Source organism: Podarcis liolepis, assembly GCF_965112155.1.
Source record: "Podarcis liolepis genome assembly, chromosome: 10".
NCBI lineage: Eukaryota > Metazoa > Chordata > Lepidosauria > Squamata > Lacertidae > Podarcis > Podarcis liolepis.
In genome coordinates, this window is record NC_139562.1 from 38,037,040 (window position 1) to 38,051,878 (window position 14,839).

At 43.8% G+C, this 14,839-nt stretch overlaps 2 protein-coding genes across 3 annotated transcripts in view; one reads left to right on the forward strand and one right to left on the reverse strand.

Moving 5' to 3' along the window:
* The window catches only part of TMTC3 (transmembrane O-mannosyltransferase targeting cadherins 3), a 37,952-nt gene extending 24,191 nt beyond the window's left edge, over positions 1-13,761 (reverse strand). Inside the window, exons 1-6 of one of the 2 annotated variants that reach the window (XM_083463059.1) lie at positions 13,195-13,268; positions 10,928-11,038; positions 6,163-6,257; positions 4,986-5,201; positions 2,747-2,965; positions 189-288 (exon numbers count right to left, since the gene is read on the reverse strand). In XM_083463059.1, coding sequence (XP_083319185.1) covers positions 189-288; positions 2,747-2,965; positions 4,986-5,174 — 508 coding nt within the window. In that variant the 5' untranslated portion in view covers positions 5,175-5,201; positions 6,163-6,257; positions 10,928-11,038; positions 13,195-13,268. Of the gene's footprint in view, positions 1-188; positions 289-2,746; positions 2,966-4,985; positions 5,202-6,162; positions 6,258-10,927; positions 11,039-13,194 lie in introns of both variants that reach the window. The other variant, XM_083463058.1, reaches the window with a different exon arrangement.
* The window catches only part of CEP290 (centrosomal protein 290), a 46,952-nt gene continuing 45,789 nt past the window's right edge, over positions 13,677-14,839 (forward strand). The window contains exon 1 of the mRNA XM_083463057.1: positions 13,677-14,109. The gene's annotated coding sequence lies outside the window, so the exon portion shown is untranslated. The remainder of the gene's footprint in view (positions 14,110-14,839) is intronic.

The window sequence follows — 14,839 nt, forward strand, 5'->3', positions numbered from 1 at the left end:
GGTATACCACTGGTAGTAAGAACTACTACTACTAGGACTGCACTATTAGTACTCCACCTTTGACAGAAGGAAAGGGAGCACCAGAGACCAACACAAAGGGCAGTTTTGATAGCTTTCTTTTGCGGACTACACCCTTAGAGGTCATTGTGTCTGTGAATAAAACTACATGACCCAAAGCAGGTATTTACCAATCGTGTTTTCTGGACCTCTGGACCTGGTATATGACAAAAAAGCAGCTAGGAAAAAGATGGAGGAGAGAAGCTCTGCTCTGCCCACTACACCAGTTACCTAAACAGAAGAGGAGAGAGTGATCATTAGGTAAACAAAATTAGGATGTAAAGACAGAAGATAAACCAGCTATGCAAGTGATGAACAAAGACTGCAGGATAAATGCAATCCTTAGGGGCACCTGCACCAAAAGTAAACTAAATAAGAAAGCAAAGACAAGTGGAATGAGCTTCCACTACTTTGGTGACGGACGATGTCAAGTACAGCATTATTGTGCCCTCAAGTGGCTGATAAATGGAAGTACTCAAATCCTAATTAGGATTGCTCTGTAGAAAACATGGTGAGAAAGCATGCCTAACCAATGACATTTTCGGCGGATGCATTTATAGTCTCACCATGTGCAACATGCACAAGTGCATGCATGCACCAATTTCCACAGGGCTCAGCCTTTCCCAGGGCGTCCTCCAAGGGTTACAAGACCACCACCATTCCTGAACACTGGTCATACTGGTTGGTGCCGAATAAAGTTATTGCCCAAAATATGTGGTGGGCACCAGATTGGGAAGACTGGCCTTTGCCTTAATAAATGCACTGTTCATTTTTTGAGGCTTTTAGTAGCTTATAAAAGCACCACAGAGGAAAATAGAACATATTCTTTAGCAGAACCATCTCCCAGGAGTCGAGTGCTTGGAGTTTGACTGTTATAAACCTTCAATGTTGTTTATTTCTACAACTGATCAGCCATGTTTAGAACTTGCATTTCAAATCCACGGTTAAACTTCTACTCCAGTGCTACTCAAAGTGATGGTACACAGGCTGGTGCTGGTCTGTGAGTCACTGGCTGCTCGTCCTCAGCGACTCTATCACCGCATCTGTGAACTGCCCTGAGACTCCCAGGTATAGGGCAGTATTTAAATTCAATAAACAACAACAGCAACAGCAGCAACAACAACAACAACATCACAGCCCAGCTTGGGCAGGGTGCTTCATGGACCAAATACAGTTGTACCTCGAGTTACATACGCTTCAGGTTACAGACTCCGCTAACCCAGAAATAGTACCTCGGGTTAAGAATTTTGCTTCAGGATGAGAACAGAAATTGTGCTCTAGCGGCAGCGGGAGGCCCCATTAGCTAAAGTGGTGCTTCCAGTTAAGAACAGTTTCAGGTTAAGAATGGACCTCCAGAACGAATTAAGTTCTTAACCCGAGGTACCACTGTATGGTACAGGCCCCTGGCATATGGCGGGTGGGGCGGGGATTGCCAGTCCCCCAGATCAGATAGCTTGAGAAGCACTGCTCTACACTGATTTATCTGGCTAAATTCAGAAGCTTCAATTGGTGCAGAAGGCAGCTGCCTGCAGGAACCAAGTGATGGGAGCACGTAATACCCTTTGCATTGGTCTGTTTCCTGGTCTAGTTCAAAGTGCCGCTTGCTGCCTTTGAAGCACTAAACCAGACAATGAAAAGCTGACTAGAATTCAACACCCAGCATCCCTGAGCACTGGACTTGCTGGTTGGGGATGATGGGAGCTGGAGTTCCCCAAATCTGGAGGGCATGATGCAAAAGCTAAGATATTGATGGCACTCACAGACAAAGTGTATCTTTTGAAAAGGGGCTCAAGGAGCAGTCAGGCTTATGAAACTGCCCAAACTGAACATTGCAACAAGAAGAAAGGAAACTGCCTTATATGAAGTTAGGCCCTATAGCTCAGTACAGTGGTGCCTCCGGTTGTGCATGGAATCCATTCCAGAGCTCCGGTCGGATCCCGAGGAATTCGCAACTGGAGGTGCCTGTTCTGTCCATGTGCACGGTAGAGCACTTCGGTGCATGCAGCGAAACCCAGAAAAATACCTCTGGGTTTGCTGCATGCGTAACCCAAAGGATACATAGCCAGAGGTACCACTGTATAGTCAACATTGGCCACAACTCTCCAGGATTACAGAGAGGGGACCTCCGCCAGTCTAGAGAAATCAGGGGTTGAACCTGGGACGTTTTGAATGCAAAGGATGAGCTATACCACTGAGCTTCAGCCCATGCCCTAACAGGGATGGAAAGAAACAGAGAGAGAAAATTAACATATTAATCTAGGCCATCATCCAAAGGATTTGTTCATGCAAATGAACTATGTAGCTAGCAGAATTCTCTTTGTAGTTAACCCTGATACAATTCCCACAGCCAACAAGGTAAGCTCATTTTAAAGACAAGTGACAGCTTACTTCAATGCCTGTCATTGAAACCTACCACAGAGAAGATGACAAAAAAATGCTCCAGTTGTACTCTTGGAATTTTTTTTTTACCGTGCCAAACCAACTTCTTGAGATTGTTGGAATTTGAAAGTTGACAAATTCAACACACCATGGTCTGATTTAGGTCTGACTCAATACAAGGCCGCTTTCTATGTTCCTATTCTCCTTCCCAAGATAGATACAAGACTGTCATTGCTGACAGTTTGTCATTTGTCGTTAAGAGAACTATTCTTTAACAAGAACTCAACGGAGCCTTTTCAGGCTTACTTACCGCTTCAGTGTGTATTGGGTGCACTGCAAAGAGTAAGGAAGCAACCAAACTGCTCCTGTTGTCCAAGAAAAGCTTACAGACCTTGAGGAAGACAATACAAACAGCTGCATGGAAGATGACGTTCAGGAAGTGGTAAGAGACAGCATTTAACTCGCTGAACAGGTAGTTCAAACGGAACGTGAGCACAGTGAGCGGCCTGTATGACTTGTGACTTCGCTCCTAAAAAACAAAAACACACAGACCCACATGTAGATCGAACTGGGGGGGGGGGGAATATATCCATCTTTGTGGTAAAATAGCTCAACTAGAGCATAAAATCAGAAGCCTAAAAGCAAGACGCATTGCAAATAGTTGAGTCTTCCCAAGAAGGCAGACACCATAAAAGAAAACCTCCCAACATTCAGAAAGGTATTGCTCAGATGCAGGCTTCACAAATATGGTCACTAGCGGCAAAAAACCCTACCTTAAGCAATACAGTCATACCTCAGCTCCTGAACCCTTTGGGAGGTGACCATTCTGGTTCCCAAACACCACAAACCCAGAAGTGAGTGTTCTGGTTTTTGAATGTTCTTTTTAGAAGTCGAACGTCCGATGGGGCTTCCGCTGCTTCCAATTGGCTGCAGAAGCTTCCTGCAGCCAATCAGAAGCCGCGCTTTGGTTCTTGAATGTTTCAGAAGTCGAACGGACTTCCAAAACGTATTCTGTTTGACTGCACACACAAATCCCTGCCCCTGAGACTGCTGGACATTGTACAGAATTCATAAGAAAGCCTCATACTCTACATTAATAAAGCTCAGCACAATGTGAGACCTTCCCAGTGCTCTCCCAAGTCTGCTGGCTTGCGGAGAAGACTCGAGGGAAGCTTGGGAGGTTCCTTGATGTCCTTCTGAGCTATGGATGCATTCACCCCAATTCTGCCTGTTCAACCCAGTAGCATAAAAAAGAACACAATCCAACTCCCCTGCAAGTTTATGTCCTTTGATTATTTGTTTACTGCAAACCTTGCAGTTTTGCAGATGGGGCTTGGTGTCTAGATCATACAAGCAGAGCCCTGCAACAAACTGCTGAAGATAGGAGGGCTTCTGTTCGGGGTTCCAGCCACTCTTTCCCTTCTCTGTCTGTGCCTTGTTATATCTTTGTTCCAGTTCCTCTTAGTGGCCCCATTCCATTCCACTTCCCACCTGCTCTACAATCCCGCACTCAACCCAATCAACAGCAATCCATAGCCATTGAGTCCTTACTGGTTGGTTTTGTTTTTTTTAACAGACATTTTTGGTGCTCCTGCAAACCTCATGGTTACCTTGCTCTGCCAATACCTCCCATCTTTTTTTTAAGGGTCTGTTATTTTGGCAACATTTGTACAAACCCATTGTCTCTCAGACCTTGTGGGGGGGCCGGACTATATTTTGAAAAAAAATATGAATGAATTCCTATGCCCCACAAATAACTCAGAGATGCATTCTAAATAAAAGCACACATTCTACTCATGTAAAAACACGCTGATTCCCGTACCGTCCTCGGGCCAAATTTAGAAGGCGATTGGGCTGGATCCAGCCCCCAGGCCTTAGTTTGTCTACCCATGATCAAGACTGTGAACATATACATTACAAAATAAAGTTTATGGAAGGTATAATACTAATTTTTCAGCTTTTCTAAAAATCTCATTAAGAACTTTAAAGTTTGGGTGTTGGAAGTCACTGGCCTACTTCAGATAATTATACATCAGCTTAGTAAAGGTAAAGGCACCCCTGACCGTTAGGTCCTGTCGCAGACGACTCTGGGGTTGTGCGCTCATCTCACTCTATAGGCCTAGGGAGCCGGCATTTGTCTGCATACAGCTTTTGAACAAAGTCCCTTCACTCCTCCTTCTGCAGGAGTAACATCTAAACCAAGAAATTTCTAACAAACCACCACTTCCCAATCTGGGAAGGTCGAGTTACTGGTTTCTGAACAAGCCAAGATCTCAAACTAGTTCAAACTGTGAAACGTTCTGGTTCGTTTCAAGTCTGGTAACCCTGCTTTCCCAGTATGGGTGGAATGGGAAATCATGGTTAGAGATTTCCTGACCTAATTGAAGCTTGCAAAATGGGAGGGAAGGGGATGCAGACACAGGCAAAAAAAACCTCAGTCAAAAACCCGTTTAAGCCAATATATGATTGTCCTAATGTGGCCAATGTTTCAGCTCAGCAAGACACTTTAAAAATGCTGTCAATATTTCTACAGGATGATAATCAGTTACCTCAGACATAGGAGTCCCCCAGAAGTCATTCAGGAAGAGATTTTTTAATGGAGTAGAAGGATGCAAATCTTTGTTGTCCAAAATGGCTGAAACGTCGTCAAAAACAAAGCCACAAAACAGGCTGTTCCAATAGCAAGCTGCCACTACTCCAACTATTAGTGCAATTTCCTTTAGGTTAACATAAGCCATCTTCTCCGGAGCGCTCACAAATTATAGCTGTGGAACAGATTCAAACATGTCTTAATCTTTTTTCTTCTTCATAAAAATCGGCATTTGCAAATCAAAATGGCTAATTTAACTAGCACAGCCTTTGCCAACCTGGTGCCCTTCAGAGTGTTTAAATCCAAGCCATATATTTCAGTGTTCTCGCCTACTGGTATTTTACCAGTGCGGTCATATGAATGGTGCAAAGGAGAAACCTACAAACCTGAATCCTGAGACAACAAGAGGAGTCAGGGTAGTAGCGTTCATCCCTGTTTTAGGTGCAATCCCATACCTGGGAGTCAGCCCTACTGAACACAAATGATGATTCCTTATGAGAATACAAACTTAAGATTGAGCTGCTAGATTGAGTTTATAAGAATCATAGAAGGAGAGAATTGTAGAGTTGGAAGGACCCTGAGGGTCATCTAGTCCAATCCCCTGCAATGCAGGGATATTTTGCCCAACATGGGGCTTGAACCCACAACCCTGAGATTAGGAGTCTCATGCTCCACCAACTGAAGTATCCCAGCAGTAAATAATTACTCCTAGCTCACAGCGCTATAGTTTCATAGCTCTGCCTCTTAACCATTGTACGGTGCTGGTCTCCAGAAGCAAATTTATGGAAAATTCAAAATATTCTTTCACTAGTTGTTGCTTGTCAGGGTTTCAGGTCATTTCCCACCTCCATCAGTGAGATCAACCACATTATAAAAAAACAATACGGGAATTAGTTGCAGATACTGGCTTCTATTAACAACCTGGGGTTCACATTCTGATCTCAGGAACAAAGAGACATGCCCCAAAATAACACAAAGAATGCCTGCTGCTAAAAAAAAAAAAATCAGTTATGCTCTTTATATTAGAAGAAAACAACTACCTAGATTTTATCTGGGGTGTGCATGTAATAATTTAAAGCAGTATGAACCTGATGACCAGCGTCTGCTAAACAACTTTAATAAAATCTTTGACTTACGTTTCAAGCACAGTATCTGTTCATTTAAGCATTCTCTTCTTTAAAAATCTGTTTTGAAGTCACTGTGACCAGCACTGGATTTTTATGGATCTTTACTAGAAAAACAGAGAATAATAATTATTATTATTAGCAAGATAGTTAACATTTTGCTAAAGGAACTGTGATTTCCCCATACAGTTACAAAGCCCTCACACCCAGATAGTTGAAAGCTGACAAAATATATATTTTAAAATACTGCAAGGTCTAACAAACAGGATCGTATACAAATAATCGTACATACAGGAAATAATTTAGGAAAGCACTCTTTAAATTACTTCCAAAACCATCTTCTGTTTCAATGCCTAAATAGGGCTTTCCAACTGGCAAACGGAACCCCATTAGTTTATATTTATTTTATAATTGATTTTATAGATGTAAATAGCTTAGAATTCAACTTGGCATATAAGCAGTTTATACATTAATAAACAGTAACTAGTAACATTTGAAGATACCTGTTTAACAAACTTGGTCTCTAATATATCAGAACTGGTATATTATTGTAGCATGTTACAATGTACACGTCCCACATGTACAGTTAAACATTTAGGTGGAGTGGGGAGGAAGTTTTTAGCAATTCCCCCTCCCTACATCCCATAAATCTGCTCCAGAGGATTGGGGGAGTCCCCAAGGGGCTGCAAGGGGCAGCGGAAGTTGCTAAACATTGCTTGCCTTCCTCTTCTGCTCACAAAAGCTTTAAAGTCAGTCTTGAAAGTGTGTGAAGAATGCTCAGAAGAGGGATCATAAACTCAAGAGGTTTAGCCCATGCTTCACCTAGAGAAAATTCAATTTATGTCTGACTAGGAGAAACAGGTCAAGTTTTACAAAAGTGAACAATATACCTATACTGCTTTAATTTTGCACAAAGTTCACATTTTCTTTGTGCAGCTTTTTTTTTGGGGGGGGGGGCGCGCAGAGTCAAAAATACACAGCATTCATAAAGATCTCTGTGCAAGAGCTCTTTGCCATTCACCTCACTGATCAGAGCCAGATGCATATATGTGCACAGAGCAATCTAAAGCACCACTATGAATATGAGAGTCTCTCCATTTGTGCAATGTTCTGCTTGCCTATTTGTAATAATATTTTAAAAATTGTCCAGTAGCAACTTAGAGACCAACTAACTTAGTTTGGTCTCTAAGGTGCTACTGGACAATTTTTTATTTTTTTTAATTTCTTTTAACTACGTCAGACCAACATGGCTACCTACTTGAATCTTGCATATTTGTGTCCTTCAGAACTTCAGGTGAAGTATTCATTTCAGTACACATTTATGTTATGGAATAAAAAATTGTGATGTGGGGTGGGAATTTTCTAGCGCTTTGCTTTTCCATGGAAATCTGTCCATTTTTTTGAGTTCATTGCTAATCATTCCAATTGCAAATACAGTATTCGGCAACCATTTTTAGCTTAATTGACTCAATATAAGTAAAATAAACATGTTATACTAGATTACTCTCTAGGGCATTATAAATTTTTCCATGTAAATTGCTTCAGTTTACTTAGGAATGTTTTCTATGCCAACATTTTCCAGAAAACACACATCCCTAACATTCTACAGCAGAGAATTAAAACACGCTTAGTAGGTTTTCTCTCTCTCTCTCTCTCTCTCTCTCTCTCTCTCTCTCACACACACACACACACATTTGGTGTGATGCATAGGTGAGAAATCAGAAGACAGTGAATGTATCTCGCACTCTGGGAATTAGAAAATAAAAACAACCAAACATCAGAAAGTTCACAAGCTGTCAGTTAAGATCTCCAGAAACACACTACAGAGGAGAAAAAGAAAAGATGAAAACCAACAAAGAGAACTCTGTCTTCTTTTCTTCCTAGTGCTATTTAAAGAGCAATTAAATGGAGACCTGCCTGCCATAATGCACACAGAAGGGATGCAATTTTTATGTCAGGGAAGATGTCGCTAGGATATAGGCACCCAATGGGAAATGGGCAGGCTTCTGATACAAACTAAAAGGTGTATATAGGAGTCAAAATCTACATTGAAAATGGATCATTTCTAAAGAGCTAGATGCAGCTAGATTCTCCCCATTATTAGTTTTTTAAAAAAATCTTATTAAAGTTGGTATACGTGGTTCTCCTGATTTAATCCCAGCAACAACCCTGTGAGGTACGTTAGACTGAGAAGCAATGATTGTCCCACAATGAGCTTCATGGCTGAGTGGGCATTTGAACCCAGGTCCCTCAAGGTCCTAGTTCCACACTTTAACCACAAGAGAAAACCATTCGGCATCCTCAACTAGAGAAGCTACACAGACTCCTCTTGAGAAGACTACCTTTTGATCTGCCCTCATGGACCAAGTTCTCACTACAGCAGGGATGGGCAACCTGTAGGCCTCCTAAGGTTGATGGCCTATAGCTCCTATCACCCCAGATCATTGGGCATGCTGGATGGAATGGTGCGAGTTGGGAGTCCAACAACATTGGGAAGACCACAGGTTCCCCATTGCTGCCCAAGAGACTGGGCAGGCAACTGAGCCTTCATATGACTATTAATATCAATCAAACACCTTCACTGTATTCTTACTGGCACCTGCTAGAAACATTCTTGTTCAGACAAACCTACCCAGATGTTTAGAAAGCTGGTGCAAGTTTTAATTTGTTTCAGTCTGTTTTTGTTTTCACTTTTTGCATGTTTAAAACTATTGCTATACACAGTGGTACCTCAGGATGCAAACGGGATCCGTTCCAGAGCCCCGTTCACATTCTGAACATAACGTAAGACGCGACAGCGCGTCTGCGCGTGCTGCTTTTTGCCGCTTCCGCACATGCGCATGACGTCATTTTGACTGCGCATGCGAGAGCGGCGAAACCTGGAAGTAACGCACTCCGTTACTTCCGGGTCGCTGTGGAGCGCAACCCGAACGTGCTCAACCTGAAGCATATTTATCCCGAGGTATGACTGTATTTTTATTTTTATTTTAGTGATAATATCATTGTTGCAGCTTTTTTGGAAACCACTTTGGGTTCTTTTCTACGATCAAGCGGTATATAAATTATAGGAAATAAATAAGTAGCTGACAAGGTAATACTTCATCCCTAGGCATGTACATGGACTACTTGTGTATTGGTGCAAGCACACAGGAAAGGTCTCTAGAGACACAGAATGTCGTATTTCCCAGTGAATTTACCTTTAGCCTACTGCAGAGAACCTGGAACAGACAAGGATTTCCCATGAGTCAAGGGGGCAAGGGAATCTTTTGTTTATATCTTCAGCATCTTCCCATCTTGCTAACTCAGCTACAAATGATTTCACAATTCGTCTCAAATGAAGAGGGATTATGCAAGAGCAGGCAACTGGAATTATACCACTAGTCTTGCCCCTTTTTTAGGCCTCAAGGAGAATGTTCACAACTGAAAATATAGTTTGCCTGCAAAGGTGAAGGAATTTTTGGGAGTCTCCCCTTCAGTAAAGGGTTTGACCACCATTGCACAAAACTACTTTAAGACTTATGATCACTTAAAGAGTTGCTTGTAAAAACATCAGCTGGACTTTTTCTTTGTAGCATCTGCAGATCTTGCTTGTAGCCCAACAGGTGTTTCAAACATAGCAGGTTGAGAAGATTAGAAAGAGACTTGTCAGGCCTGCACTGACCCTTTGGACATTACAGAGATGTCCAATTCAATTCTTCAATTCTTTCTAACATCCAAGGTAACGATCTCCCCAAATGGAAGGGATCTTGGCTAACTATGAGAAATAAAATGTGTTAGGAAAAATGAGTCATGGGTCTGGCTCATCCCTCTGTAGATTCACTCGGACAGCTCATGAACCACGGATTACATTTCAAATGACAATGCTGAGCACCAATGCCCTATGGGAGAACAGAAGTGTCTGGACATATTGTTCCACAAAACTAGATAGTATAACTAAGACACTGAATAGATTATATAGGGCAACTCAATGATGTAAATCTTCCTGAATTCACTCACTGTGAACAGAAAGACATGTGCTACAAACTGTTTTGAGAAAGAAGCCTATTGTGCACTTGCGTTGTTAAAATGTGAATGGTGAAAGGTTGATTTTTTTCAAAATGTGGTAGTCAGACCTTTGCCTGCAGCCCAACAACTAAAGCACAGAACTCCAACCTTGTTTCAGTTTCACTGATTACTTGGTTTCTAGGCTCCTTTCAAAGCAACAACTCGGCCCTTCAGTAGTTTTGGGACTACAACTCCCATCATCCCGAGCTAACAGGACCAGTGGTCAGGGATGATGGGAACTGTAGTCCCAAAACAGCTGGAGAGCCAAGTTTGGCCATCACTGCTAAACAGTCTTGAGCCTTGCTACCTCAAGAAGGGTCTGTCCCAGAGCTGCTGTTCTCTATGCCAGTGTTCCCCAACCTTGGGCCTCCAGCTGTTTTTGGACTACAATTCCCATCATCCTTGACCACTGGTCTTGCTAGCGAGGGATGATGGGAGTTGTAGTCCAAAAACAGCTGGAGGCCCAAGGTTGGGGAACACTGCTCTATGCCAACATCTTGGGTGGTTATGTGAGCAAGCATGAGAGACAGAGCCTTCTTGGCAGTAGTGCTTGGACTATGGAGTACCTTCCTGGTGTCTTTTTATATGGAAACAAAACATGTTTGATCTTAGCAGGTTTCAACTGTATAAATTCTGCTGCTGGGTCTTATTTTTTATTGTTGCTTTTTGACAGGATTGCTTTAAGTTTACACTTTGCATAAAGGCAAAAAACTGGAAGATCTAGAATGCTGACCTTTATGATGGTAATCTGACAAATATAGGAAGATGAAGTGCGGAACTGTAATATGAATCCACTCTCCACACCTCATTGCACATTGTTATCAAAATCCAGAGGATCACACACCTAGAAACATTTACAGTATGAGTTTGAACTGCTGGAAAACTTGTTTTCTCCTGCTCCAGAGGATAGGAACTGAACCAATGGCTTCAAGTTACAAGAACGAAGAAAGAAGATTCCAACTAAATATCTGGAAGAACTTTCTGACAGTTACAGCTGTTCAACAGTGGAACAGGCTCCCTTGGGAGCTCTCCTTCCTTGGAGGTTTTTAAGAAGAGACTTGATGCCATTTGCCATGGATGCTTTAGTTGAGATTCCTGCATTGCAGGGGGCTGGACTAGATGACCCTCAGGTTCCCTTTCAACTGTACAATTCTATGGTGCTTTTGTTTTTAAAATTCAAACAAGCAACACAGGAAATGATCTCATACTGAGTCAGTCCATCTTGCTTAATACTGTCTACAGTGCACTACTGACAACAACTCTCCAGGCATGGAACATTCCCAATCAAACCTTCTGAATGCAAAGCACTGCGCTACAACCCTTCCCAAAATCTTCAAAAGGAGTTTGTGATATGGTGTGGAAATCCATTGTTTGGACTGGGGCTTGAATCACCACATCCAGTTACGGTACGGTATATTAAAAACATCTTTGTCGAACTGGAGTAGAGTCAATTACTACTTTTGCAACAACCATTTGGCATTCTGCATCGCACTAATTGCTTTAAAATGTTTGTTTGTAAGGTATGCAAGCTTCTCTCTGAGCATAAAAAGAGCAATAATGCATTTATAAGAGAGCTATGATCTTTTTATTGGTTCTTAAAGAGAGAGTCTGGGAAGTGACAAGCTGATAATATCAAGAATATTCACATGTAACAGATTATTCCTTGTCAGGCTTATGCTAACAAAAAAAGGACACATGAATAATGAAAGAAGACAATTAGAATGCCTTTGGTTCAGTATTGTTGAGCATCCCAATTACTGAACTCTTCTTTACTCAAGCTGCTCAAGGCTGCTTATGATAAGAGGTCAAATAAAACAAAGCAACATTGCAGATGGGGATAAGCAGTCAGAACCACATTTTGCCTCAAAGTTTCAGGCTCCCCCCCCCCCAGCTCATAGTCTGTAAATGGTGAATAGATACAGTATAGATACAGTCACCAACAAACATTAAACCTTTCTAATAAATTATCTATGCAGAAGGAAAGTGATACCCAAGTTTATATATAATTACTGTGTGTGTACTCGGGTATATGTTTCCTCTACCCTCTTCCTATTCTAAAATGAGTTTTGTTGCAGCCTGTTCTCAAAAGCATTCCTTAACAAATGTTACAGCTTGTAAAATAACAAAACATAACAGCAGTCACTTTACTCTGCATTGCTACTATCTACTTGATGAAATCAACATCGTAACGAAAAACGCCACACGTTACAGTAGTTGTAAGGTTTGCTCATAACTTGTTACACAGTAACTGAAATCTCCACAGTATAAATAAAGAGAAAGTAAGAGAAAGTAGCGCTTAAGCCCCATGTAACCAATCGTATCACTCAGTTGGAACTAATGTGCAGCCATTTAACTTCGCTGCAGCTTGAGGGTGCAATCCTAAACTCGCTTACTTCCGGAGTAGATCCTATGGAATGTACAAACACTTGCTTCCGAGTAAAGATGCACGGGATTGTGCTGGGCCTACGGTGCACTAAGCAGTTGGGAAACACTTAGGTTTTCCCATGGGGCATGTGCAACTATTTTCTTGCACTATTTTCTACACAGAGAGCACTTTCCTCTCTGCCCCGCCCCCCATCACGCCCATGATATGCACGAAGAAATCCACGACTTAACTCGGGGGTTTTCACAAGCCTCACGTGTGAACACTCACGCTATACACCGCAAGCCTTTCCTTCGACCGTATCTTAGCAGAACATCCTCCCACCTTAAGGGAGACCGCGAGCTGCTGAATTGCACGCGAGGTCCAGCGCGCAATTCCAAAAGCAAAGGCGATTCATCCCTACATCGGGTTGAATCCTGTACCTGGCATGGAAGCTGCAGCGCTCTCCTCGAGAGTCGCGCAAGAAACCGCACCGGGCAGAACCAAGCACCCCCGCCTCTTCCCCTCCGTCCCTCTCCCGTCCCCGTCGCGTGGGGGCCAGAGAGCCAGCCGCTCTCTTCTCTCAGAACCCCGATCCAAGACTCTCCCGCAGCTCTTAGCTGCGCGTGATCCTGTACCTGGGTTCGCCTGGGATGCACACGCTCTCCGCCATGTCTCGCTCCGCTGGTGCTTCAGCCGCACCTCCCTGGGAAAACCGAACCCGGGGCGAGCGATCGGAGCCTCCCTCCCGTAAGTGCGCACGCGCAGACACTTCCCCCTGTCACCCACGGAGCTCGGCAAAGGATGCTGGGAAGCCCGACTCCCTCCCCCGGCATTCCAAGCGGTGGATACTCCGCCGACTTCTGCCTCTTGGCCGGCGCGGAGCAGCCTGGGATATGTAGTCCTCCCCCGTGGCTCCCGCCCTTTAGCCTAAGATTCCTTCGGCGGTATCTTTTCCCTGCTGAAGGCCACGGCATGCCGTGAACAAGCATGCAGGCACGCTCACTCGGGAAAGCGCGCCTGCCCTTGTTCAGTGCGAAGTCAGCCTCAGCGCGCGCCACACCGCGGCTGTTCCTTTTCGGTCCGTTCACCCCAAGGCATGCCGGGACTTGTGGTCTTCGGCTGGGGCATGATGGGGGTTGTAGTCCCGCGGGAGTTTTGACTCGGCTCTCGCTCCAGTTAAGAAGATCCGGGTTCTTCCGGCTGAGGGCGAGCAGTGTTTGAGGGCGTCGCCTAGCAGCAGCGGCCTGCTCCGCCTCCTCGGTGAACGACTTGAGGAAACCAGCGAGCCAGAAGGAGGGAGGGATGTTTTCGTGAACAAATAAACGCGGATTAACGTCGCCTGCACCTGGCGGGCGAGGCGGGGCTCCGGAAGGAGGACTAGCGGCCACTAGGCTGCCCTCCTCGCTGACCGTTTGGCTCCGAGAGCGGAGAGGCGTTTCCTTGCCTGGGGAAACAAATGGCTGCAATCCTCGACCCGCTTCCCCTGGAGTAAACCTACTGGCTCACTGCGAAGCGCGCAGGAGAGGTTGCGTGGAGCCTCCGCATCCTAGGTATCCGGGGTAAAAAGGCTCATAGCTTCGCTTCCTTTCCCAGCTGACCCACTTCGGAGGGTCTAGAGGCGCTTTCGAAAGGTTTATGGCGAAGGCCTAGTGTGTGTGTGTGTGTGTGTGTGTGTGTGTGTGTGTTTAAACTCCTTTTAGAGAAAATAAAAAAATTCCTTCCAGTAGCACCTTAAAGTCCTTTTAGAGAGTCTTGTAGTAGACATTGAAACACCAGCCAATCTGTTAATTTTTTCTCCCCCGTGAACTATAGGTTCAACTATATACCTCTATATAGCTATACTTATAACTATATATCTCTATATATCTCAGCTATATACCCTGTGAACTATAGGTACAGCTATATACCTCTATAGGTTTAAGGTGTACTCGCTTGAAAGTGTGTGCGCTTCATGAGCCCACTGCATCAGGTAAGGACATAAAAAACGAGCCATGCTCACCTGGCACCGCATCCTGTTCTCACAGGGGATAAACAGGTGTTTGTGGGAATCCGGTAAGCAGGATCCTTGGCGCAAGATAGTCCTCTCCCCTCCTGTGGTTCCCAGCAATTGGTTCTAATGCCTCCAACTGTAGCAGCAGAGCAGAGTAACATATCCTGACTGGTAACCATGAATGGTTTTCTCCATGAATTTGTCCAGTGTTCTTTTAAAGCCATCCAAGCTGGTAGCCATCACCGGTCTCCTGTGGGAGCAAGCTTGATGGTTTACAATGTTATCCTCAC